The following is a 25,675-nucleotide window of genomic DNA, read 5'->3' on the forward strand; positions in this document are numbered from 1 at the left end:
GATTAAGTGATTGATTAGAGTTCCTCAACCGTTTGCCAGGTCTTTGAACCCCATGATTTCTGTGGGTGGTTCCGCATCGTCGATGGCTTGTGACCACTGTCCACTGTCCACTGTTCACTGTCCACTTGTCCGGCTTGATTGATCAATTAGGGGAAATTCGCCAGTCATGTTTGGCTTATGGGGGAAAAGTGCCTGTGAAGTGCCCTGCAGTGAATGAAAGACAGAAACGAGTTGCCCGAGGAGAACCTGATCTCCCAGTGGCAGTCGAAGGCTGTCGATTGGATGGGATAATGGTTACATCTTGATTGAAGTGAGCAACTGGCTGTGCGCACAAAGCCATACAACTAATGTCGTCAGCTTGGAAAATATTATGATTGATTAGGGGATTTATGTGTATGTTTACCATTCAGCAAACAATTTCTCCTTATTTAAGCAAAGTCAGTTTGCAGTTTGACTTTGGATGAATATCAATGCTACTTTATTTTCCTACCACTACTTTTTTGGTCACCTTTCAGAGGAGGCCTTTGCTCATTAGCTAAAAATGCAAATAGTCGTTTTCCTAGTCGAAAGACAATAACCCCCTCATTATCACACAATAAATATCGGGTATTTACTTAATTGCAAAAATAGGCGTAACTAGCAGAAGCAAGTGAAAAATGCGAATAATACCTGCCATGTTTGACATGTGTTGGCTCCGATTTTCCATTTGTTAATTGCCCATTATGTCCGATGGGGCAGGTGAAAAAATAAATGGAGAGAGAGGCTTTAATTGAGCCAACGTTCGCACGATGAGGCGGCAAAGATCCGTGGAAAATGTGGCCAAAACAAAGAAGTGGAAGTCGTGGAAGTCCGTGCTGGAAAAGTGAAAAAGTGGAAGTGCCAGCGATGAAAACAATCCCAGCCACTTGACTGCCGTACGAGGCACAAGTCATGAGATATGAGCTACACTTCGCGAAATATCTCACTCATTTCCTTTTCAAACTCTTTACAACACTTTATTTGTTAAAGTCAAAATTGATTGAGATAAAGCTTTCATGCTGAAGAGCAATATGTTCTCTATAGAATATATTACTTATATTATATTATAATTTATTATATGGGGAAATCTTTAGAGAAATCATTAAAGATATAACAAAACATTATAATCCGCAATGCCAAAAAAATTTATTATACCTTTCATAGTATATCCCACTTCATTTAAATTCGATGCGAAATGGAGCTTCTTGATTACAATGCAAACTGCCAAATTAAATTGGTTGTGAATCGCTGAAGAACAATTACAAATTCGTAAAGCTACCCCCATTTTTTTCGAGTGCCTCAGCCTACAACGTTGCCAATTGTCGTTGGGTTAGAGGCCTTCAAAAAATACACATATGAACCCACAGTGGACATTTGGGATACCCGATTCGCGATGAGGAAGCAATTTGGCGACCGACGAGCCACCACCCGCACCACCGCCCACATGGGGGGCACGCCCACTCCGCCTCCGCCGCTCACTCCACCTCCTCCTCCGCCTCCACCTCCTGGCAATCGGCTCGTGGATCTTCTGCGAAACTTTTACCCACGAAAGTGAACGTGTTTCTGCGAAGCGGCCTCTCTCGTGTCTCCAATGCGATCCGTCGTCATGGTCTTGGGTGAATAACTTTGGCGATGGCTTGAACCCAGTTCAGGCTGCCAACGGAGCTCGCCCAGGCAACATCGTCACCCGAGTTGAGAGTCGCGACTTTTCCCGTTTTTCCCACTTTTCCGGCCGTCAATATCGCATCGAACATTCTGATAATGTGCTCTGATTGAAGGTGCCAAATACAGAATGAATATGCTGGGCTCGGTTAAGATGCACAAGAATTCGCGCCGAAATTATTTCACGCTCAGCTTCCATCGTTTTGATATATTTCGGTGTAAGTGCTTCCAATCGGAGTTATAAACAATCTCAAAGTTCGTAAAGTGTATTTATTTTAAATGTGTGCCCTTTTGTGGTTTGATTGAGTGGTTTTCCATATTACATTCTTTGATGGCTTTAAAATAAATACTACCACAAGTGACGTTTGATAACAAGCGAGTTTTTATATTAAACAATTGTCATTTTTGTGTTTCCTGAAGTTTTGTGTACTGTGCAACTTGTTTCATTTGCAGATAACTTAAAATTTGTTTTTAAAAGTAAAAGAAGTAAAGTTCTGTAAACAAAATTCGGTTTCATCATATTCCAACTAAACTAATATTTATTTTCAAAGTTAAACAAATCCCTTTTAAAAAGTTGTTAGCAAACAGTTTCATAAATAACGTAACTATATTGTATTCCTTAATACCTACAGTTTTATAACACATAAAATTACATTTAATATTTAATGCTTAACATTATCCAATGCCACTTATAATTTAAAACCTTAAGCATAATTTTCTAAAGCTGTGATATCTGTGATATTATCCAGCTTTAAAGCAAGTTTTGTTTGCACTTTGCAAGCCAGACCACTTAAATCAATTTGAAAAGCGATACTATGAAGACCAGACATTGCACTCGTAAAACTGCAAACGAAACCGAACTGGACATCAACTCCAATTTCGAATTTCACCGCGAACTTGACAAGTACAAGCCGCTTTTTGCTCCGCACAAATTAAAAGATAAAATGTGTGGGGACATGTGGAAAAGTGTGCATTTTGAGTTGTTTTTTTTTTGTTTTTTGTTCATATCGATTGAATAAATTCACAATGCAAACTGGCTGGACTCGATTGCGATTGTGGTTTTGGCCATAAGAGTGCAGCCATGAATCTGCCAACGTCTCGGCAAAACCACGTAATGATCGCCGCCGTGGAAACGGGTTACCAAAAGGCCGTGAAAGTTGGTAACCCGATGCGATCGGGTTTAGATGGTGTTTTGGTGTTTTGGCCAATTAACCGGCTGCCTGGAAATTGAATGCAGCGCGCTGACTTCCATGGAAACGGCGGCTAATTCAATTTTTATGGCCACACTCCCACGAAGATGTTGGCGGGGAACTTATGTACATATATTCTTCCGTGTCTGGGGATATTAATCCAACTATAGATGAGATTTCCCAGGAAGCGCAGCGAGCTTTCCATCGAATCTCAGCTAGATCAAGGGAAACAATATGGAAAGACATTGGCTTTGGGGCACTTGAATATTTTTCCCATAATTAGGTTCACACGCTTAAGCAACCCAATCTCTAAATCATGTTCTACTCAATCATCGTGTGCGGACTTTTTGGCCACGTTTGCTTATCTGTACTGTAGACTTCTCTTATCACAGACACCCTTAAGTTGGCCCCTTATCGCCAGACATTTTGCCCTGCTCCTTGGTCTAGCCTATCCATTAAGATACTCGATTATGGAGAGCTGTAACTGCCATTTGCTTATCATTAATCAACTTAATGAACTTTAACACTTGAGTGTGCGTGGATCTCGAATTGAGATACTGAAGTTTGCCTATCAGCTCATATGTATGCCTAAAAATAGCTTAAATATGAATATGTCAAATGAACAGTAGTTAAAGTTAAGTCAGTTAAATAAGTATTTTGGGATATGCTTATTACAGTTCCACTGAGCTCTAGTTTCAAATTATTTGCATTCCCATTTGCAGCACTCATTTCCCATTTCTCTTCTCCAAACTTCCATCCAAAAGTAATGCATTTGATTCACTTCTTTACCCAAAAAGTAATTGATTCATTTGATTCACTTCTTTACCCAAAAAGTAATTGATTCATTTGATTCACTTCTTTACCCAAAAAGTAATGCATTTGATTCACTTCTTTACCCAAAAAGTAATGCATTTGATTCACTTCTTTACCCAAAACGTAATTCATTTGATTCACTTCTTTACCCAAAAAGTAATGCATTTAATTCACTTCTTTACCCAAAAAATAATGCATTTGATTCACTTCTTTACCCAAAACGTAATTCATTTGATTCACTTCTTTACCCAAAAAGTAATTGATTCATTTGATTCACTTCTTTACCCAAAAAGTAATTCATTTGATTCACTTCTTTACCCAAAAAGTAATGCATTTGATTCACTTCTTTACCCAAAAAGTAATTCATTTGATTCACCTGTGCGAGTGCTCGTATTTTTATATGCAACTGGGTTGCAGCTCCATCTCCATCTCCAACTCCAACTCCGTCTCCTCGCAAATCTCCGTCTGGTGAAAGGCGCCTACGCAGCGATCCATTGTGTTTGTGTATTTTTTTGTACTTTTTGTATTTTCCTATTTTCTTAAGCACATTTGCTGTAGTTTATTTGCTGTCTGCTCAAGCTAGCATGACCAGAGTCAGACAGCTGATAACTGCTAACCCACAAAACTCATAAATAAATTGGTTCAATTCCAGCGAACAAGAAAGCCAAGCTGCTCAATGCCAGCAGCACAAATGGCAGCTCCATTGCCGCCGGCTCGGAGGACTCCCACTCCCACTCCCACTCCCGATCCGGAGTAGCTGCCAATGCTGCGGCGGCCAATGCCCATTACTATGGCTACTCGGAGGGCGCCAAAAGCCAGAGGAGCAATGCCAATGGGAATGGTAATGGTAATGGCAATGGCAATGGAGGTGGCGGCAACTATGCCAGTCATCCCAATCAGCCGCACTACGCGACTGGGCAGCCGCATCAGTATACGCCCAGCCTGTACGGAGGTGGCTCCTCAGCGGAGGATCACTACGAGCTCACCCAGCAGCAGCAGCAGCAGCAGCAGCAGCAGCAGATCTATGGGGAAACCCACTTGGCTGGCGGACAGCGGACGGGCGGACCCAATCTGGTCAACAAGCAGCTGGTGCTGCCTTTTGTGCCGCCCAGTTTTCCCAATAAATCACAAGACGGCGTCACGCATCTCATCAAGCCGTCCGAGTATCTCAAGTCCATCAGCATCGACAAGCGTTCGTGTCCATCCTCCGCCCGGTGAGTGGTACATACATACATAGTAGCTCTGTTTATCCCCCAATTACCTCCCCCTGTATATGTATATACATACATATATATCCTCCATCCTCCGACTTTCAATTAGCACATGGCAGCCGATTTAATTTGGCTGAACATCTCGTGCAGCGGCTTTTTATAATTAGTATCGGCGGTACAGTTGCCTCGCCTCAATTAGCCAAAATCCAAACACAAAACAACAACAACAACAACAAAAAAAAATAAAAAAACAGAAAAAAACATATAAAATAAGATACATGGCTTCAAAGACGCTTGGCTGCCGCTGGGCAATTAGCAGCTAGCAGCTGGCTAGATCGCCGTGCTGCGGCACATTTTCCAGCGGGAAAAAACGCCAAGGAAAATATAGCTAGCTTTACATTAACCAACGCAACTAAACTGGATAGCTAAAGCTTGAAGACTGGCAGAGGTAGCCAGCTGCGCAGCACTGGAGCCGAGAGATTCGCCACTTCCTCTGCCGCTCAAGAGTGCATGAAATTTTATGCGTGCCACTTTGCGGCCTGCCACTTTTCTTGCCACAGTTGCGATGTTGCAGCTGCCACTGCAACTCAGTTGCAATCCGAAGATGATACTGCGCACACGCCACGCCTGGCGCAGGTCCGCTTAACGCTCAACGCCCAGTTCCCACTGCTCACTGACCACCACCCACACCCATCCCCATCCCATTCCAACTCCAAACTGCCATTTTTCCAGTGAAAGTAGCCAAGATCTCTCCCTATAATCGAACACTTTTCCCCAACAGCTCCACGGATACGGAGGACTATATGCAGATACAGATCGCCCAGCAGCAGCAGGTGCACCACTCGCAGCTCCACGCGCAGCATCCGCAGTCGCATCCGCACCAGCATCAGCACCAGCACCACCCCCATCCGCATCCACATCCGCATCATCCCCACCAGCTGCATGGAATGGGCGAGCAGCCACCGTTGCCGCCACCACCGCCGCCGCTGCCCCATGGCATGTTGCCCCCACAACCGCCGATGGGTCCGCCCATGGGCGTGGCCGGTGGCCAGGATGCCACCATGTCTGGCAAGTCGCACAAGCCGAAGAAGCCGCACGGATCGGCACCCAATAGCCAGGACACGGCCACCAGGAAGCAGCACCAGCCACTCTCGGCCATCTCCATTCAGGATCTGAACAGCGTGCAGGTGAGCAATTGTGATTCAAGGCGCAATATTATTAGGATCGTGTTTATAAAGAAATCTGCAAAGGTAATAGTAGATTTGAGGCAATCACTAACTACTATACCCGTTATCCAACCCAATCTCCGCCAGCTGCGACGCACGGACACGCAGAAGGTACCGAAGCCCTACCAGATGCCAGCACGCAGCCTGAGCATGCAGTGCCTGACCTCCAGCACGGAGACGTATCTCAAGTCCGACCTGATTGCCGAGCTGAAGATCTCCAAGGACATACCGGGCATCAAGAAGATGAAGGTGGAGCAGCAGATGGCCAGCCGAATGGACTCCGAGCACTACATGGAGATCACCAAACAGTTCTCGGGCAACAACTACGTGGACCAGGTGAGTTCTGGCACCAACCGATGCCAGCTAAAACCGATGCGAACCGGTGGCTAAGTGGCGGCTCAAAGATCTACTTGCAGATACCGGAACGGGATCAGGCCGGCAACGCCATACCGGACTGGAAGCGCCAGATGATGGCCAAGAAGGCGGCCGAGCGGGCCAAGAAGGACTTTGAGGAGCGCATGGCCCAGGAGGCGGAGTCACGCCGCCTCTCCCAGATTCCCCAGTGGAAGCGGGATCTGTTGGCGCGACGCGAGGAGACGGAGAACAAGCTGAAGTAAGTGGGTGTAGTGGCTAGTGGGGAGTCTCCTGACCCCTGGCCTCAATTGTCTCACCTTCTTCTAGGGCGGCCATCTACACGCCCAAGGTGGAGGAGAACAACCGGGTGGCGGACACCTGGCGGCTGAAGAACCGCGCCATGTCCATCGACAACATCAACATCAATCTGGCCGGCATGGAGCAGCACTACCAGCAGATCCAGTTCCAGCAACACCAACAGCAGCAGCATCACCTTCAGTTGGGCAACAAGGAGAACCATGGCGATCCCAAGGGCGCTGAGCAGGATCAGGAGCACGGCAATGGCGGTGGTGGTGGCGTCGTTGGTAATGCTAACTCTGGCGGCGGCGGTGGCCAGGAGCTCGTCGAGCCATCGGAGGGCAGCCAGGGACACGCCGAGGAGGAGGAGGACAACATCATTCCATGGCGCGCCCAGCTGCGCAAGACCAACAGCCGCCTCAGCCTGATCTGATGCATCCACATATCCACACAACCACAACATACCCAAAAAGATAATGAAATCCATTCTATCAAACGACTCCTAAGCGGTGCATTTTTTTTTTTTTTGTTTTTTTTTTCGATTAACTTAAAGCATGTGCAATTATAAAATTATAATGATCAAGAGAAAGCGTAAATATAAAGCATACAACCTAAGCCTAAGGTCTAGCTACTTACATTGTACAATATGCATTATCATAACCCGTACTTTTACACCTAATTGTATTCCATGTTTTTTTTGGTCGGCAAAACGTACATATATATATTGTTATTCCTAGTGGGCAGTGCAGTATCGCAAGGCGAATCAAACGTATATATCTAATCTTAGCTGCTGTCCTTGAGTTCTATTTCGGTGTTGTATTTTGTATCATTTCTACTCTCTCTATTAATATACTTATTATTTTTTTTTTTGTTTGTGACTCGGCTTGAATTTATTTAGTATTGGCATTAATTTAATTGATCGGTTTTAAGCATTTTTTATTGTTATTTGTTTTTATATTCGCGGCTCAAACAATATTACTTTTAATTACATACATACACGAACTACATACTACATCTATGAATGAAAATGCGAACGAATGAATCCAATAAATACATATATATATATAATTTAAAACTAACCCTTTTAACTTGACCACCAACTTGACACCCACAAGAGAAAGAAGGCATATGCTTTGCTCAAAATTTCATTGTTTTATTGGCAATTTTTGGGGAACCGCTTATGTCATGCTGGCGATGCAGACATTGATGTTGGGCACGAAGGCGTTGCAGCCATCGACCACCTTCTTGGTGGCATTCACGTAGCAGGAGGAGGTGTTGAAGGGCAGAGCGGCGCCCTGCTTGATCATCGTGTTCATGCGGCGGACCAGGGACATGGTGGCGCAGAAGGCCTTCAGGGTGCAACGTGCGAAGCTCTTGGTGGAGGAGACGACGCCCCTGGTGGTGGTGGTGGTGGTCTTGGAGGCGCACAGATCGGACCTCAGGTTGAGGATCTTGTTGCTGGTGACGATCATTTGCTTGGCATTGTTGAGCATGGCCTGCACATCCTTGGGAATATTGCCGGTGCAGGTGGCCAAATCATCAACGTAACCGGTGCAGGTGAGCAGCACATTGGCCACCTCCTCGATGATGCACTTGGTGCCGTTGATGCCCTTGTATCCAGCCACCAAAACCTTGCGGCACGACGAAATGAAGCCGAACTGCTCGAAGTCCACGAGCTCATCCTCCATGGCCATCATCTCGGCGGCGTAGAGCTCCTCCAGCTCGGCATCGGTGTAGGCCTCGAAGTCCTCGAAGGCACCCACTGCATTGGCCTACAAGAAGTTGGTAAATGGTTTCTCTTATTAACACCTTAGATCAGGGAATAGCTCTCCAAATATTCGTTTCTTAGTAGCACCTTTTTTAATAACTTTAGTAATAACGCTTTTCTAATAACTTTGTAAAAAAATATTAAAAAAATGTACTGCTTATAGCAACGTTTGTGGTTTTTTCAGAGTTTTATCACACTTTTTGGATTTTTTCTTATCATTAGCACTTGAGTGTTTTTTCAGCAGATTGAGTTTGGGCGATGCGTCCTGGCCAGCGGATGACTTACGTTGGCGGTGGTCAGGAGGAAGCTGGCGGAGGCCACGACCAGGAGGCAGATGTTGAGCACTTTCATGTTGCTGGTGGATTTATTCGCTGGCGAATGTTTGCTGACCGATCCGTGGGGTTTGTTTTATATAGAAGATCGGCCGTAGCCATATCAGTTGGAGTGGCAAACCAATGTGCCAGCGATATGTATATTTTAATTAAACCCACACCCAAAGTCCGAAACTAATTTGGCATTATCTATGCAGCGTGGACACACAAAGGTAGATAGCCAGATAATCAGATGGCCAGATTGGTCGGGACTTCCTCAGCTGAGCTGAGGTGGGTGGTGTCGATGCCGCCAGCACTGGAAGATCCCCCAGATAGGCATTCTCAAGTGTCGATGCTGCACCTGCACAATCGCCGGCGGACTGTTGCTCCTGGGAAACAGAGGGTATTCTATTTTAAAACGCTTAACAAAACAAAACTCTTGGAAAAGTCACCTATCTATGCTGTCAACGTCCAGCTGACAGCTGTTGAATACTTAAAGTGGCTTAAATCAAAATTAGAAATAAGCATCATTATTAACAATTAACAATCAAACGTTGGGAAAACGTATTATAATACAAATTATTGCCGCCTTATCTGCAAACATTGCTCGTGGCTGAAATGGAAATCTAGTGGCCCTAGGTTAAGGGTATCATATCTATTGGGAAATGTTGTTTTTGTCACACTTAATATCAGTATTTAGATCAGAACACTCGAAATATTGGTCCGAATATGGAAAGGCATACCTCGTTGAGCTCGTAATTAACACAGACTAGCTGCAGTTATGCCATTTTATTTTCTATCATTTTTTTGGACGGAGTATCAGCGACAGAATCCTTGTCGATTGTGTCTCTTCTTGATTCAATTTGCAAGCTGCGTTTTTATTTTCATTATTTGTCCATGTACTTGTAGGTTTTTAAAGTAAATATGTAAAAATTAACTTCAATACTTATTTTAAAAGTAACATTGAACATAATACATTGAATTTGCAACATTAAATTTGCAACATCGAATTTGCAACATCAAATTTTCAACATTGAATTTGCAACATTGAATTTGCAACATTGAATTTGCAACATTGAATTTTCAACATTAAATTTGCAACATTGAATTAGCAACATTGAATTTGCAATATTGAATTAGCAACATTGAATGTGCAACAATGAATTAGCAACATTGAATTTGCAACAATGATCCAACATCCAACGCAAAACATTAAACATATCAAAAGTTATTTTGTATACATTGTAATTTACTTAATTTACATAATTAATGTAATGTAAAAAAAATTTCGTCCACCCATACTTATAATTCCCAAGCAGTTCTGACTCAATCCTTATGGGATAGCTGCTCTGACATCTCATAAATCAGTTGACCGGAAGTTGAAATGTGATAGTAAAAGTAGTTGTTTGTGTGTCTGTGTGTGTGATAGTGGTTCCAGAGGCCATGTGGGTATCCCGTCGTCATTCTGGATGCAGTGCATCATGGACCTGACCAGGTATGTACCATACTTAGGATGTAGTTTATTAAATTGCATATTTATGTTCACTTGCGCCTTGATGCGGGCTAAATATTTATTCTCAAAAAATATTTAATTTATAAACGTACATATTCAATAATTAAAATAAAAATAAAGTTATTCATACATATACATATTGACATTTTGCGGAAATTCTTTTTTCTGTTTTTTGCGTCTATAAATATCAGTGTTTTGATCAGAGCATGCGATTAAATTTGTAATTAAATTTCCTACCGAACTGTGTTTTCGACAAAAAAAAAATATTATTTTCACTTTTCTTCCATTTTTTTATGATGATTTTTGGCCGAAAATCGCTTTTCAGTTATTTTGCCACTATAAATAGCAGTATTTTGATCAGAACTTTCGAAATATTGGTCCGAATATGGAATGGCATACCTCGTTGAGCTCGTAATTAAATTTCCTATCGAACTGTGTTTTCGACAAAAAAAAATATTATTTTCACTTTTCTTCCATTTTTTTATGATGATTTTTGGCCGAAAATCGCTTTTCAGTTATTTTGCCACTATAAATAGCAGTATTTTGATCAGAACTTTCGAAATATTGGTCCGAATATGGAATGGCATACCTCGTTGAGCTTGTAATTAAATTTCCTACCGAACTGTGTTTTCGACAAAAAAAAAATATTATTTTCACTTTTCTTCCATTTTTTTATGATGATTTTTGGCCGAAAATCGCTTTTCAGTTATTTTGCTACTATAAATAGCAGTATTTTGATCAGAACTTTCGAAATATTGGTCCGAATATGGAATGGCATACCTCGTTGAGCTTGTAATTAAATTTCCTACCGAACTGTGTTTTCGACAAAAAAAAAATATTATTTTCACTTTTCTTCCATTTTTTTATGATGATTTTTGGCCGAAAATCGCTTTTCAGTTATTTTGCCACTATAAATAGCAGTATTTTGATCAGAACTTTCGAAATATTAGTCCGAATATGGAATGGCATACCTCGTTGAGCTTGTAATTAAATTTCCTATTGAACTGTGTTTTCGACAAAAAAAAAATATTATTTTCACTTTTCTTCCATTTTTTTATGATGATTTTTGGCCGAAAATCGCTTTTCAGTTATTTTGCCACTATAAATAGCAGTATTTTGATCAGAACTTTCGAAATATTAGTCCGAATATGGAATGGCATACCTCGTTGAGCTTGTAATTAAATTTCCTATTGAACTGTGTTTTCGACAAAAAAAAAATATTATTTTGTTATTTTGCCACTATAAATAGCAGTATTTTGATCAGAACTTTCGAAATATTGGTCCGAATATGGAATGGCATACCTCGTTGAGCTTGTAATTAAATTTCCTACCGAACTGTGTTTTCGACAAAAAAAAATATTATTTTCACTTTTCTTCCATTTTTTTATGATGATTTTTGGCCGAAAATCGCTTTTCAGTTATTTTGCCACTATAAATAGCAGTATTTTGATCAGAACTTTCGAAATATTGGTCCGAATATGGAATGGCATACCTCGTTGAGCTTGTAATTAAATTTCCTATTGAACTGTGTTTTCGACAAAAAAAAATATTATTTTCACTTTTCTTCCATTTTTTTATGATGATTTTTGGCCGAAAATCGCTTTTCAGTTATTTTGCCACTATAAATAGCAGTATTTTGATCAGAACTTTCGAAATATTAGTCCGAATATGGAATGGCATACCTCGTTGAGCTTGTAATTAAATTTCCTATTGAACTGTGTTTTCGCAAAAAAAAATATTATTTTCACTTTTCTTCCATTTTTTTATGATGATTTTTGGCCGAAAATCGCTTTTCAGTTATTTTGCCACTATAAATAGCAGTATTTTGATCAGAACTTTCGAAATATTGGTCCGAATATGGAATGGCATACCTCGTTGAGCTTGTAATTAAATTTCCTATTGAACTGTGTTTTCGACAAAAAAAAATATTATTTTCACTTTTCTTCCATCTTTTGATGATGATTTTTGGCCGAAAATCGCTTTTCAGTTATTTTGCCACTATAAATAGCAGTATTTTGATCAGAACTTTCGAAATATTAGTCCGAATATGGAATGGCATACCTCGTTGAGCTTGTAATTAAATTTCCTATTGAACTGTGTTTTCGCCAAAAAAAAAAATATTATTTTCACTTTTCTTCCATTTTTTTATGATGATTTTTGGCCGAAAATCGCTTTTCAGTTATTTTGCCACTATAAATAGCAGTATTTTGATCAGAACTTTCGAAATATTGGTCCGAATATGGAATGGCATACCTCGTTGAGCTTGTAATTAAATTTCCTATTGAACTGTGTTTTCGACAAAAAAAAAATATTATTTTCACTTTTCTTCCATTTTTTTATGATGATTTTTGGCCGAAGATCGCTTTTCAGTTATTTTGCCACTATAAATAGCAGTATTTTGATCAGAACTTTCGAAATATTGGTCCGAATATGGAATGGCATACCTCGTTGAGCTTGTAATTAAATTTCCTATTGAACTGTGTTTTCGACAAAAAAAAAATATTATTTTCACTTTTCTTCCATTTTTTTATGATGATTTTTGGCCGAAAATCGCTTTTCAGTTATTTTGCCACTATAAATAGCAGTATTTTGATCAGAACTTTCGAAATATTGGTCCGAATATGGAATGGCATACCTCGTTGAGCTTGTAATTAAATTTCCTACCGAACTGTGTTTTCGACAAAAAAAAAATATTATTTTCACTTTTCTTCCATTTTTTTATGATGATTTTTGGCCGAAAATCGCTTTTCAGTTATTTTGCCACTATAAATAGCAGTATTTTGATCAGAACTTTCGAAATATTGGTCCGAATATGGAATGGCATACCTCGTTGAGCTTGTAATTAAATTTCCTATTGAACTGTGTTTTCGACAAAAAAAAAATATTATTTTCACTTTTCTTCCATTTTTTTATGATGATTTTTGGCCGAAAATCGCTTTTCAGTTATTTTGCCACTATAAATAGCAGTATTTTGATCAGAACTTTCGAAATATTAGTCCGAATATGGAATGGCATACCTCGTTGAGCTTGTAATTAAATTTCCTATTGAACTGTGTTTTCGCCAAAAAAAAATATTATTTTCACTTTTCTTCCATTTTTTTATGATGATTTTTGGCCGAAAATCGCTTTTCAGTTATTTTGCCACTATAAATAGCAGTATTTTGATCAGAACTTTCGAAATATTGGTCCGAATATGGAATGGCATACCTCGTTGAGCTTGTAATTAAATTTCCTATTGAACTGTGTTTTCGACAAAAAAAAATATTATTTTCACTTTTCTTCCATTTTTTTATGATGATTTTTGGCCGAAAATCGCTTTTCAGTTATTTTGCCACTATAAATAGCAGTATTTTGATCAGAACTTTCGAAATATTGGTCCGAATATGGAATGGCATACCTCGTTGAGCTTGTAATTAAATTTCCTACCGAACTGTGTTTTCGACAAAAAAAAAATATTATTTTCACTTTTCTTCCATTTTTTTATGATGATTTTTGGCCAAAAATCGCTTTTCAGTTATTTTGCCACTATAAATAGCAGTATTTTGATCAGAACTTTCGAAATATTGGTCCGAATATGGAATGGCATACCTCGTTGAGCTTGTAATTAAATTTCCTATTGAACTGTGTTTTCGACAAAAAAAAATATTATTTTCACTTTTCTTCCATTTTTTTATGATGATTTTTGGCCGAAAATCGCTTTTCAGTTATTTTGCCACTATAAATAGCAGTATTTTGATCAGAACTTTCGAAATATTGTCCGAATATGGAATGGCATACCTCGTTGAGCTTGTAATTAAATTTCCTATTGAACTGTGTTTTCGACAAAAAAAAATATTATTTTCACTTTTCTTCCATTTTTTTATGATGATTTTTGGCCGAAAATCGCTTTTCAGTTATTTTGCCACTATAAATAGCAGTATTTTGATCAGAACTTTCGAAATATTGGTCCGAATATGGAATGGCATACCTCGTTGAGCTTGTAATTAAATTTCCTATTGAACTGTGTTTTCGACAAAAAAAAAATATTATTTTCACTTTTCTTCCATTTTTTTATGATGATTTTTGGCCGAAAATCGCTTTTCAGTTATTTTGCCACTATAAATAGCAGTATTTTGATCAGAACTTTCGAAATATTGTCCGAATATGGAATGGCATACCTCGTTGAGCTTGTAATTAAATTTCCTATTGAACTGTGTTTTCGACAAAAAAAAAATATTATTTTCACTTTTCTTCCATTTTTTTATGATGATTTTTGGCCGAAAATCGCTTTTCAGTTATTTTGCCACTATAAATAGCAGTATTTTGATCAGAACTTTCGAAATATTGGTCCGAATATGGAATGGCATACCTCGTTGAGCTTGTAATTAAATTTCCTATTGAACTGTGTTTTCGACAAAAAAAAAATATTATTTTCACTTTTCTTCCATTTTTTTATGATGATTTTTGGCCGAAAATCGCTTTTCAGTTATTTTGCCACTATAAATAGCAGTATTTTGATCAGAACTTTCGAAATATTGGTCCGAATATGGAATGGCATACCTCGTTGAGCTTGTAATTAAATTTCCTATTGAACTGTGTTTTCGACAAAAAAAAATATTATTTTCACTTTTCTTCCATTTTTTTATGATGATTTTTGGCCGAAAATCGCTTTTCAGTTATTTTGCCACTATAAATAGCAGTATTTTGATCAGAACTTTCGAAATATTGGTCCGAATATGGAATGGCATACCTCGTTGAGCTTGTAATTAAATTTCCTATTGAACTGTGTTTTCGACAAAAAAAAAATATTATTTTCACTTTTCTTCCATTTTTTTATGATGATTTTTGGCCGAAAATCGCTTTTCAGTTATTTTGCCACTATAAATAGCAGTATTTTGATCAGAACTTTCGAAATATTGGTCCGAATATGGAATGGCATACCTCGTTGAGCTTGTAATTAAATTTCCTATGAACTGTGTTTTCGACAAAAAAAAATATTATTTTCACTTTTCTTCCATTTTTTTATGATGATTTTTGGCCGAAAATCGCTTTTCAGTTATTTTGCCACTATAAATAGCAGTATTTTGATCAGAACTTTCGAAATATTGGTCCGAATATGGAATGGCATACCTCGTTGAGCTTGTAATTAAATTTCCTATTGAACTGTGTTTTCGACAAAAAAAAAATATTATTTTCACTTTTCTTCCATTTTTTTATGATGATTTTTGGCCGAAAATCGCTTTTCAGTTATTTTGCCACTATAAATAGCAGTATTTTGATCAGAACTTTCGAAATATTGGTCCGAATATGGAATGGCATACCTCGTTGAGCTTGTAATTAAATTTCCTACCGAACTGTGTTTTCGACAAAAAAAAATATTATTTTCACTTTTCTTCCATTTTTTTATGATGATTTTTGGCCGAAAATCGCTTTTCAGTTATTTTGCCACTATAAATAGCAGTATTTTGATCAGAACTTTCGAAATATTGGTCCGAATATGGAATGGCATACCTCGTTGAGCTTGTAATTAAATTTCCTATTGAACTGTGTTTTCGACAAAAAAAAAATATTATTTTCACTTTTCTTCCATTTTTTTATGATGATTTTTGGCCGAAAATCGCTTTTCAGTTATTTTGCCACTATAAATAGCAGTATTTTGATCAGAACTTTCGAAATATTGGTCCGAATATGGAATGGCATACCTCGTTGAGCTTGTAATTAAATTTCCTATTGAACTGTGTTTTCGACAAAAAAAAAATATTATTTTCACTTTTCTTCCATTTTTTTATGATGATTTTTGGCCGAAAATCGCTTTTCAGTTATTTTGCCACTATAAATAGCAGTATTTTGATCAGAACTTTCGAAATATTGGTCCGAATATGGAATGGCATACCTCGTTGAGCTTGTAATTAAATTTCCTATTGAACTGTGTTTTCGACAAAAAAAAATATTATTTTCACTTTTCTTCCATTTTTTTATGATGATTTTTGGCCGAAAATCGCTTTTCAGTTATTTTGCCACTATAAATAGCAGTATTTTGATCAGAACTTTCGAAATATTGGTCCGAATATGGAATGGCATACCTCGTTGAGCTTGTAATTAAATTTCCTATCGAACTGTGTTTTCGACAAAAAAAAAATATTATTTTCACTTTTCTTCCATTTTTTTATGATGATTTTTGGCCGAAAATCGCTTTTCAGTTATTTTGCCACTATAAATAGCAGTATTTTGATCAGAACTTTCGAAATATTGGTCCGAATATGGAATGGCATACCTCGTTGAGCTTGTAATTAAATTTCCTATTGAACTGTGTTTTCGACAAAAAAAAAATATTATTTTCACTTTTCTTCCATTTTTTTATGATGATTTTTGGCCGAAAATCGCTTTTCAGTTATTTTGCCACTATAAATAGCAGTATTTTGATCAGAACTTTCGAAATATTGGTCCGAATATGGAATGGCATACCTCGTTGAGCTTGTAATTAAATTTCCTATCGAACTGTGTTTTCGACAAAAAAAAAATATTATTTTCACTTTTCTTCCATTTTTTTATGATGATTTTTGGCCGAAAATCGCTTTTCAGTTATTTTGCCACTATAAATAGCAGTATTTTGATCAGAACTTTCGAAATATTGGTCCGAATATGGAATGGCATACCTCGTTGAGCTTGTAATTAAATTTCCTATTGAACTGTGTTTTCGACAAAAAAAAAATATTATTTTCACTTTTCTTCCATTTTTTTATGATGATTTTTGGCCGAAAATCGCTTTTCAGTTATTTTGCCACTATAAATAGCAGTATTTTGATCAGAACTTTCGAAATATTGTCCGAATATGGAATGGCATACCTCGTTGAGCTTGTAATTAAATTTCCTATTGAACTGTGTTTTCGACAAAAAAAAAATATTATTTTCACTTTTCTTCCATTTTTTTATGATGATTTTTGGCCGAAAATCGCTTTTCAGTTATTTTGCCACTATAAATAGCAGTATTTTGATCAGAACTTTCGAAATATTGGTCCGAATATGGAATGGCATACCTCGTTGAGCTTGTAATTAAATTTCCTATTGAACTGTGTTTTCGACAAAAAAAAAATATTATTTTCACTTTTCTTCCATTTTTTTATGATGATTTTTGGCCGAAAATCGCTTTTCAGTTATTTTGCCACTATAAATAGCAGTATTTTGATCAGAACTTTCGAAATATTGGTCCGAATATGGAATGGCATACCTCGTTGAGCTTGTAATTAAATTTCCTATTGAACTGTGTTTTCGACAAAAAAAAATATTATTTTCACTTTTCTTCCATTTTTTTATGATGATTTTTGGCCGAAAATCGCTTTTCAGTTATTTTGCCACTATAAATAGCAGTATTTTGATCAGAACTTTCGAAATATTGGTCCGAATATGGAATGGCATACCTCGTTGAGCTTGTAATTAAATTTCCTATTGAACTGTGTTTTCGACAAAAAAAAAATATTATTTTCACTTTTCTTCCATTTTTTTATGATGATTTTTGGCCGAAAATCGCTTTTCAGTTATTTTGCCACTATAAATAGCAGTATTTTGATCAGAACTTTCGAAATATTGTCCGAATATGGAATGGCATACCTCGTTGAGCTTGTAATTAAATTTCCTATTGAACTGTGTTTTCGACAAAAAAAAAATATTATTTTCACTTTTCTTCCATTTTTTTATGATGATTTTTGGCCGAAAATCGCTTTTCAGTTATTTTGCCACTATAAATAGCAGTATTTTGATCAGAACTTTCGAAATATTGGTCCGAATATGGAATGGCATACCTCGTTGAGCTTGTAATTAAATTTCCTATTGAACTGTGTTTTCGACAAAAAAAAAATATTATTTTCACTTTTCTTCCATTTTTTTATGATGATTTTTGGCCGAAAATCGCTTTTCAGTTATTTTGCCACTATAAATAGCAGTATTTTGATCAGAACTTTCGAAATATTGGTCCGAATATGGAATGGCATACCTCGTTGAGCTTGTAATTAAATTTCCTATTGAACTGTGTTTTCGACAAAAAAAAAATATTATTTTCACTTTTCTTCCATTTTTTTATGATGATTTTTGGCCGAAAATCGCTTTTCAGTTATTTTGCCACTATAAATAGCAGTATTTTGATCAGAACTTTCGAAATATTGGTCCGAATATGGAATGGCATACCTCGTTGAGCTTGTAATTAAATTTCCTATCGAACTGTGTTTTCGACAAAAAAAAAATATTATTTTCACTTTTCTTCCATTTTTTTATGATGATTTTTGGCCGAAAATCGCTTTTCAGTTATTTTGCCACTATAAATAGCAGTATTTTGATCAGAACTTTCGAAATATTGGTCCGAATATGGAATGGCATACCTCGTTGAGCTTGTAATTAAATTTCCTATGAACTGTGTTTTCGACAAAAAAAAATATTATTTTCACTTTTCTTCCATTTTTTTATGATGATTTTTGGCCGAAAATCGCTTTTCAGTTATTTTGCCACTATAAATAGCAGTATTTTGATCAGAACTTTCGAAATATTGGTCCGAATATGGAATGGCATACCTCGTTGAGCTTGTAATTAAATTTCCTATTGAACTGTGTTTTCGACAAAAAAAAAATATTATTTTCACTTTTCTTCCATTTTTTTATGATGATTTTTGGCCGAAAATCGCTTTTCAGTTATTTTGCCACTATAAATAGCAGTATTTTGATCAGAACTTTCGAAATATTGGTCCGAATATGGAATGGCATACCTCGTTGAGCTTGTAATTAAATTTCCTATCGAACTGTGTTTTCGACAAAAAAAAAATATTATTTTCACTTTTCTTCCATTTTTTTATGATGATTTTTGGCCGAAAATCGCTTTTCAGTTATTTTGCCACTATAAATAGCAGTATTTTGATCAGAACTTTCGAAATATTGGTCCGAATATGGAATGGCATACCTCGTTGAGCTTGTAATTAAATTTCCTATGAACTGTGTTTTCGACAAAAAAAAAATATTATTTTCACTTTTCTTCCATTTTTTTATGATGATTTTTGGCCGAAAATCGCTTTTCAGTTATTTTGCCACTATAAATAGCAGTATTTTGATCAGAACTTTCGAAATATTGGTCCGAATATGGAATGGCATACCTCGTTGAGCTTGTAATTAAATTTCCTATTGAACTGTGTTTTCGACAAAAAAAAAATATTATTTTCACTTTTCTTCCATTTTTTTATGATGATTTTTGGCCGAAAATCGCTTTTCAGTTATTTTGCCACTATAAATAGCAGTATTTTGATCAGAACTTTCGAAATATTGGTCCGAATATGGAATGGCATACCTCGTTGAGCTTGTAATTAAATTTCCTATGAACTGTGTTTTCGACAAAAAAAAATATTATTTTCACTTTTCTTCCATTTTTTTATGATGATTTTTGGCCGAAAATCGCTTTTCAGTTATTTTGCCACTATAAATAGCAGTATTTTGATCAGAACTTTCGAAATATTGGTCCGAATATGGAATGGCATACCTCGTTGAGCTTGTAATTAAATTTCCTATCGAACTGTGTTTTCGACAAAAAAAAAATATTATTTTCACTTTTCTTCCATTTTTTTATGATGATTTTTGGCCGAAAATCGCTTTTCAGTTATTTTGCCACTATAAATAGCAGTATTTTGATCAGAACTTTCGAAATATTGGTCCGAATATGGAATGGCATACCTCGTTGAGCTCGTAATTAAATTTCCTATTGAACTGTGTTTTCGACAAAAAAAAAATATTATTTTCACTTTTCTTCCATTTTTTTATGATGATTTTTGGCCGAAAATCGCTTTTCAGTTATTTTGCCACTATAAATAGCAGTATTTTGATCAGAACTTTCGAAATATTGGTCCGAATATGGAATGGCATACCTCGTTGAGCTCGTAATTAAATTTCCTATCGAACTGTGTTTTCGACAAAAAAAAAATATTATTTTCACTTTTCTTCCATTTTTTTATGATGATTTTTGGCCGAAAATCGCTTTTCAGTTATTTTGCCACTATAAATAGCAGTATTTTGATCAGAACTTTCGAAATATTGGTCCGAATATGGAATGGCATACCTCGTTGAGCTTGTAATTAAATTTCCTATCGAACTGTGTTTTCGACAAAAAAAAAATATTATTTTCACTTTTCTTCCATTTTTTTATGATGATTTTTGGCCGAAAATCGCTTTTCAGTTATTTTGCCACTATAAATAGCAGTATTTTGATCAGAACTTTCGAAATATTGGTCCGAATATGGAATGGCATACCTCGTTGAGCTTGTAATTAAATTTCCTATGAACTGTGTTTTCGACAAAAAAAAAATATTATTTTCACTTTTCTTCCATTTTTTTATGATGATTTTTGGCCGAAAATCGCTTTTCAGTTATTTTGCCACTATAAATAGCAGTATTTTGATCAGAACTTTCGAAATATTGGTCCGAATATGGAATGGCATACCTCGTTGAGCTTGTAATTAAATTTCCTATCGAACTGTGTTTTCGACAAAAAAAAAATATTATTTTCACTTTTCTTCCATTTTTTTATGATGATTTTTGGCCGAAAATCGCTTTTCAGTTATTTTGCCACTATAAATAGCAGTATTTTGATCAGAACTTTCGAAATATTGGTCCGAATATGGAATGGCATACCTCGTTGAGCTTGTAATTAAATTTCCTATCGAACTGTGTTTTCGACAAAAAAAAAATATTATTTTCACTTTTCTTCCATTTTTTTATGATGATTTTTGGCCGAAAATCGCTTTTCAGTTATTTTGCCACTATAAATAGCAGTATTTTGATCAGAACTTTCGAAATATTGGTCCGAATATGGAATGGCATACCTCGTTGAGCTTGTAATTAAATTTCCTATCGAACTGTGTTTTCGACAAAAAAAAAATATTATTTTCACTTTTCTTCCATTTTTTTATGATGATTTTTGGCCGAAAATCGCTTTTCAGTTATTTTGCCACTATAAATAGCAGTATTTTGATCAGAACTTTCGAAATATTGGTCCGAATATGGAATGGCATACCTCGTTGAGCTTGTAATTAAATTTCCTATGAACTGTGTTTTCGACAAAAAAAAAATATTATTTTCACTTTTCTTCCATTTTTTTATGATGATTTTTGGCCGAAAATCGCTTTTCAGTTATTTTGCCACTATAAATAGCAGTATTTTGATCAGAACTTTCGAAATATTGGTCCGAATATGGAATGGCATACCTCGTTGAGCTTGTAATTAAATTTCCTATGAACTGTGTTTTCGACAAAAAAAAATATTATTTTCACTTTTCTTCCATTTTTTTATGATGATTTTTGGCCGAAAATCGCTTTTCAGTTATTTTGCCACTATAAATAGCAGTATTTTGATCAGAACTTTCGAAATATTGGTCCGAATATGGAATGGCATACCTCGTTGAGCTTGTAATTAAATTTCCTATCGAACTGTGTTTTCGACAAAAAAAAAATATTATTTTCACTTTTCTTCCATTTTTTTATGATGATTTTTGGCCGAAAATCGCTTTTCAGTTATTTTGCCACTATAAATAGCAGTATTTTGATCAGAACTTTCGAAATATTGGTCCGAATATGGAATGGCATACCTCGTTGAGCTGTAATTAAATTTCCTATCGAACTGTGTTTTCGACAAAAAAAAAATATTATTTTCACTTTTCTTCCATTTTTTTATGATGATTTTTGGCCGAAAATCGCTTTTCAGTTATTTTGCCACTATAAATAGCAGTATTTTGATCAGAACTTTCGAAATATTGGTCCGAATATGGAATGGCATACCTCGTTGAGCTCGTAATTAAATTTCCTAACTGTGTTTTCGACAAAAAAAAAATATTATTTTCACTTTTCTTCCATTTTTTTATGATGATTTTTGGCCGAAAATCGCTTTTCAGTTATTTTGCCACTATAAATAGCAGTATTTTGATCAGAACTTTCGAAATATTGGTCCGAATATGGAATGGCATACCTCGTTGAGCTTGTAATTAAATTTCCTATCGAACTGTGTTTTCGACAAAAAAAAAATATTATTTTCACTTTTCTTCCATTTTTTTATGATGATTTTTGGCCGAAAATCGCTTTTCAGTTATTTTGCCACTATAAATAGCAGTATTTTGATCAGAACTTTCGAAATATTGGTCCGAATATGGAATGGCATACCTCGTTGAGCTTGTAATTAAATTTCCTATGAACTGTGTTTTCGACAAAAAAAAAATATTATTTTCACTTTTCTTCCATTTTTTTATGATGATTTTTGGCCGAAAATCGCTTTTCAGTTATTTTGCCACTATAAATAGCAGTATTTTGATCAGAACTTTCGAAATATTGGTCCGAATATGGAATGGCATACCTCGTTGAGCTCGTAATTAAATTTCCTATCGAACTGTGTTTTCGACAAAAAAAAATATTATTTTCACTTTTCTTCCATTTTTTTATGATGATTTTTGGCCGAAAATCGCTTTTCAGTTATTTTGCCACTATAAATAGCAGTATTTTGATCAGAACTTTCGAAATATTGGTCCGAATATGGAATGGCATACCTCGTTGAGCTTGTAATTAAATTTCCTATCGAACTGTGTTTTCGACAAAAAAAAAATATTATTTTCACTTTTCTTCCATTTTTTTATGATGATTTTTGGCCGAAAATCGCTTTTCAGTTATTTTGCCACTATAAATAGCAGTATTTTGATCAGAACTTTCGAAATATTGGTCCGAATATGGAATGGCATACCTCGTTGAGCTCGTAATTAAATTTCCTATCGAACTGTGTTTTCGACAAAAAAAAAATATTATTTTCACTTTTCTTCCATTTTTTTATGATGATTTTTGGCCGAAAATCGCTTTTCAGTTATTTTGCCACTATAAATAGCAGTATTTTGATCAGAACTTTCGAAATATTGGTCCGAATATGGAATGGCATACCTCGTTGAGCTTGTAATTAAATTTCCTATCGAACTGTGTTTTCGACAAAAAAAAAATATTATTTTCACTTTTCTTCCATTTTTTTATGATGATTTTTGGCCGAAAATCGCTTTTCAGTTATTTTGCCACTATAAATAGCAGTATTTTGATCAGAACTTTCGAAATATTGGTCCGAATATGGAATGGCATACCTCGTTGAGCTCGTAATTAAATTTCCTATCGAACTGTGTTTTCGACAAAAAAAAAATATTATTTTCACTTTTCTTCCATTTTTTTATGATGATTTTTGGCCGAAAATCGCTTTTCAGTTATTTTGCCACTATAAATAGCAGTATTTTGATCAGAACTTTCGAAATATTGGTCCGAATATGGAATGGCATACCTCGTTGAGCTCGTAATTAAATTTCCTATCGAACTGTGTTTTCGACAAAAAAAAAATATTATTTTCACTTTTCTTCCATTTTTTTATGATGATTTTTGGCCGAAAATCGCTTTTCAGTTATTTTGCCACTATAAATAGCAGTATTTTGATCAGAACTTTCGAAATATTGGTCCGAATATGGAATGGCATACCTCGTTGAGCTGTAATTAAATTTCCTATCGAACTGTGTTTTCGACAAAAAAAAAATATTATTTTCACTTTTCTTCCATTTTTTTATGATGATTTTTGGCCGAAAATCGCTTTTCAGTTATTTTGCCACTATAAATAGCAGTATTTTGATCAGAACTTTCGAAATATTGGTCCGAATATGGAATGGCATACCTCGTTGAGCTCGTAATTAAATTTCCTATCGAACTGTGTTTTCGACAAAAAAAAAATATTATTTTCACTTTTCTTCCATTTTTTTATGATGATTTTTGGCCGAAAATCGCTTTTCAGTTATTTTGCCACTATAAATAGCAGTATTTTGATCAGAACTTTCGAAATATTGGTCCGAATATGGAATGGCATACCTCGTTGAGCTCGTAATTAAATTTCCTATCGAACTGTGTTTTCGACAAAAAAAAATATTATTTTCACTTTTCTTCCATTTTTTTATGATGATTTTTGGCCGAAAATCGCTTTTCAGTTATTTTGCCACTATAAATAGCAGTATTTTGATCAGAACTTTCGAAATATTGGTCCGAATATGGAATGGCATACCTCGTTGAGCTCGTAATTAAATTTCCTATGAACTGTGTTTTCGACAAAAAAAAAATATTATTTTCACTTTTCTTCCATTTTTTATGATGATTTTTGGCCGAAAATCGCTTTTCAGTTATTTTGCCACTATAAATAGCAGTATTTTGATCAGAACTTTCGAAATATTGGTCCGAATATGGAATGGCATACCTCGTTGAGCTCGTAATTAAATTTCCTATCGAACTGTGTTTTCGACAAAAAAAAAATATTATTTTCACTTTTCTTCCATTTTTTTATGATGATTTTTGGCCGAAAATCGCTTTTCAGTTATTTTGCCACTATAAATAGCAGTATTTTGATCAGAACTTTCGAAATATTGGTCCGAATATGGAATGGCATACCTCGTTGAGCTTGTAATTAAATTTCCTATCGAACTGTGTTTTCGACAAAAAAAAAATATTATTTTCACTTTTCTTCCATTTTTTTATGATGATTTTTGGCCGAAAATCGCTTTTCAGTTATTTTGCCACTATAAATAGCAGTATTTTGATCAGAACTTTCGAAATATTGGTCCGAATATGGAATGGCATACCTCGTTGAGCTTGTAATTAAATTTCCTATCGAACTGTGTTTTCGACAAAAAAAAAATATTATTTTCACTTTTCTTCCATTTTTTTATGATGATTTTTGGCCGAAAATCGCTTTTCAGTTATTTTGCCACTATAAATAGCAGTATTTTGATCAGAACTTTCGAAATATTGGTCCGAATATGGAATGGCATACCTCGTTGAGCTTGTAATTAAATTTCCTATCGAACTGTGTTTTCGACAAAAAAAAAATATTATTTTCACTTTTCTTCCATTTTTTTATGATGATTTTTGGCCGAAAATCGCTTTTCAGTTATTTTGCCACTATAAATAGCAGTATTTTGATCAGAACTTTCGAAATATTGGTCCGAATATGGAATGGCATACCTCGTTGAGCTCGTAATTAAATTTCCTATCGAACTGTGTTTTCGACAAAAAAAAAATATTATTTTCACTTTTCTTCCATTTTTTTATGATGATTTTTGGCCGAAAATCGCTTTTCAGTTATTTTGCCACTATAAATAGCAGTATTTTGATCAGAACTTTCGAAATATTGGTCCGAATATGGAATGGCATACCTCGTTGAGCTCGTAATTAAATTTCCTATCGAACTGTGTTTTCGACAAAAAAAAAATATTATTTTCACTTTTCTTCCATTTTTTTATGATGATTTTTGGCCGAAA

The 25,675-nt window shown here is 35.8% G+C and overlaps 3 protein-coding genes across 10 annotated transcripts in view; 2 read left to right on the plus strand and 1 right to left on the minus strand.

The window, feature by feature from the left end:
* The window catches only part of LOC6525663 (uncharacterized protein DDB_G0283357), a 32,189-nt gene extending 24,275 nt beyond the window's left edge, over positions 1-7,914 (plus strand). For 3 of the 8 annotated variants that reach the window (XM_039375015.2, XM_039375007.2, XM_039375010.2), the window contains 5 exons: positions 4,336-4,897; positions 5,676-6,081; positions 6,208-6,456; positions 6,525-6,733; positions 6,802-7,914. In XM_039375015.2, coding sequence (XP_039230949.1) covers positions 4,336-4,897; positions 5,676-6,081; positions 6,208-6,456; positions 6,525-6,733; positions 6,802-7,204 — 1,829 coding nt within the window. In that variant the 3' untranslated portion in view covers positions 7,205-7,914. Of the gene's footprint in view, positions 1-1,771; positions 1,899-4,335; positions 4,898-5,675; positions 6,082-6,207; positions 6,457-6,524; positions 6,734-6,801 lie in introns of those variants that run through there. The other 5 variants (XM_015190914.2, XM_002101449.3, XM_015190915.2 and 2 more) reach the window with 4 other exon arrangements.
* Positions 7,901-8,954, minus strand: LOC6525665. The gene is made up of 2 exons (XM_002101451.3): positions 8,825-8,954; positions 7,901-8,543 (listed from the first exon to the last, which is right to left on the minus strand). The coding sequence occupies exons 1-2, from the start codon at positions 8,888-8,890 to the stop codon at positions 7,950-7,952; spliced, it is 660 nt and encodes a 219-aa protein (XP_002101487.1). The 5' UTR covers positions 8,891-8,954; the 3' UTR covers positions 7,901-7,949.
* A 1,285-nt stretch (positions 8,955-10,239) lies between these two features.
* The window catches only part of LOC6525668 (protein ILRUN), a 59,998-nt gene continuing 44,562 nt past the window's right edge, over positions 10,240-25,675 (plus strand). Inside the window, exon 1 of the mRNA XM_015190917.2 lies at positions 10,240-10,345. Within this exon, the coding sequence (XP_015046403.1) occupies positions 10,320-10,345 (26 nt within the window). The 5' untranslated portion in view covers positions 10,240-10,319. The remainder of the gene's footprint in view (positions 10,346-25,675) is intronic.

Source organism: Drosophila yakuba, chromosome X (assembly GCF_016746365.2).
Source record: "Drosophila yakuba strain Tai18E2 chromosome X, Prin_Dyak_Tai18E2_2.1, whole genome shotgun sequence".
In the NCBI taxonomy this organism is placed as follows: Eukaryota; Metazoa; Arthropoda; class Insecta; order Diptera; family Drosophilidae; genus Drosophila; species Drosophila yakuba.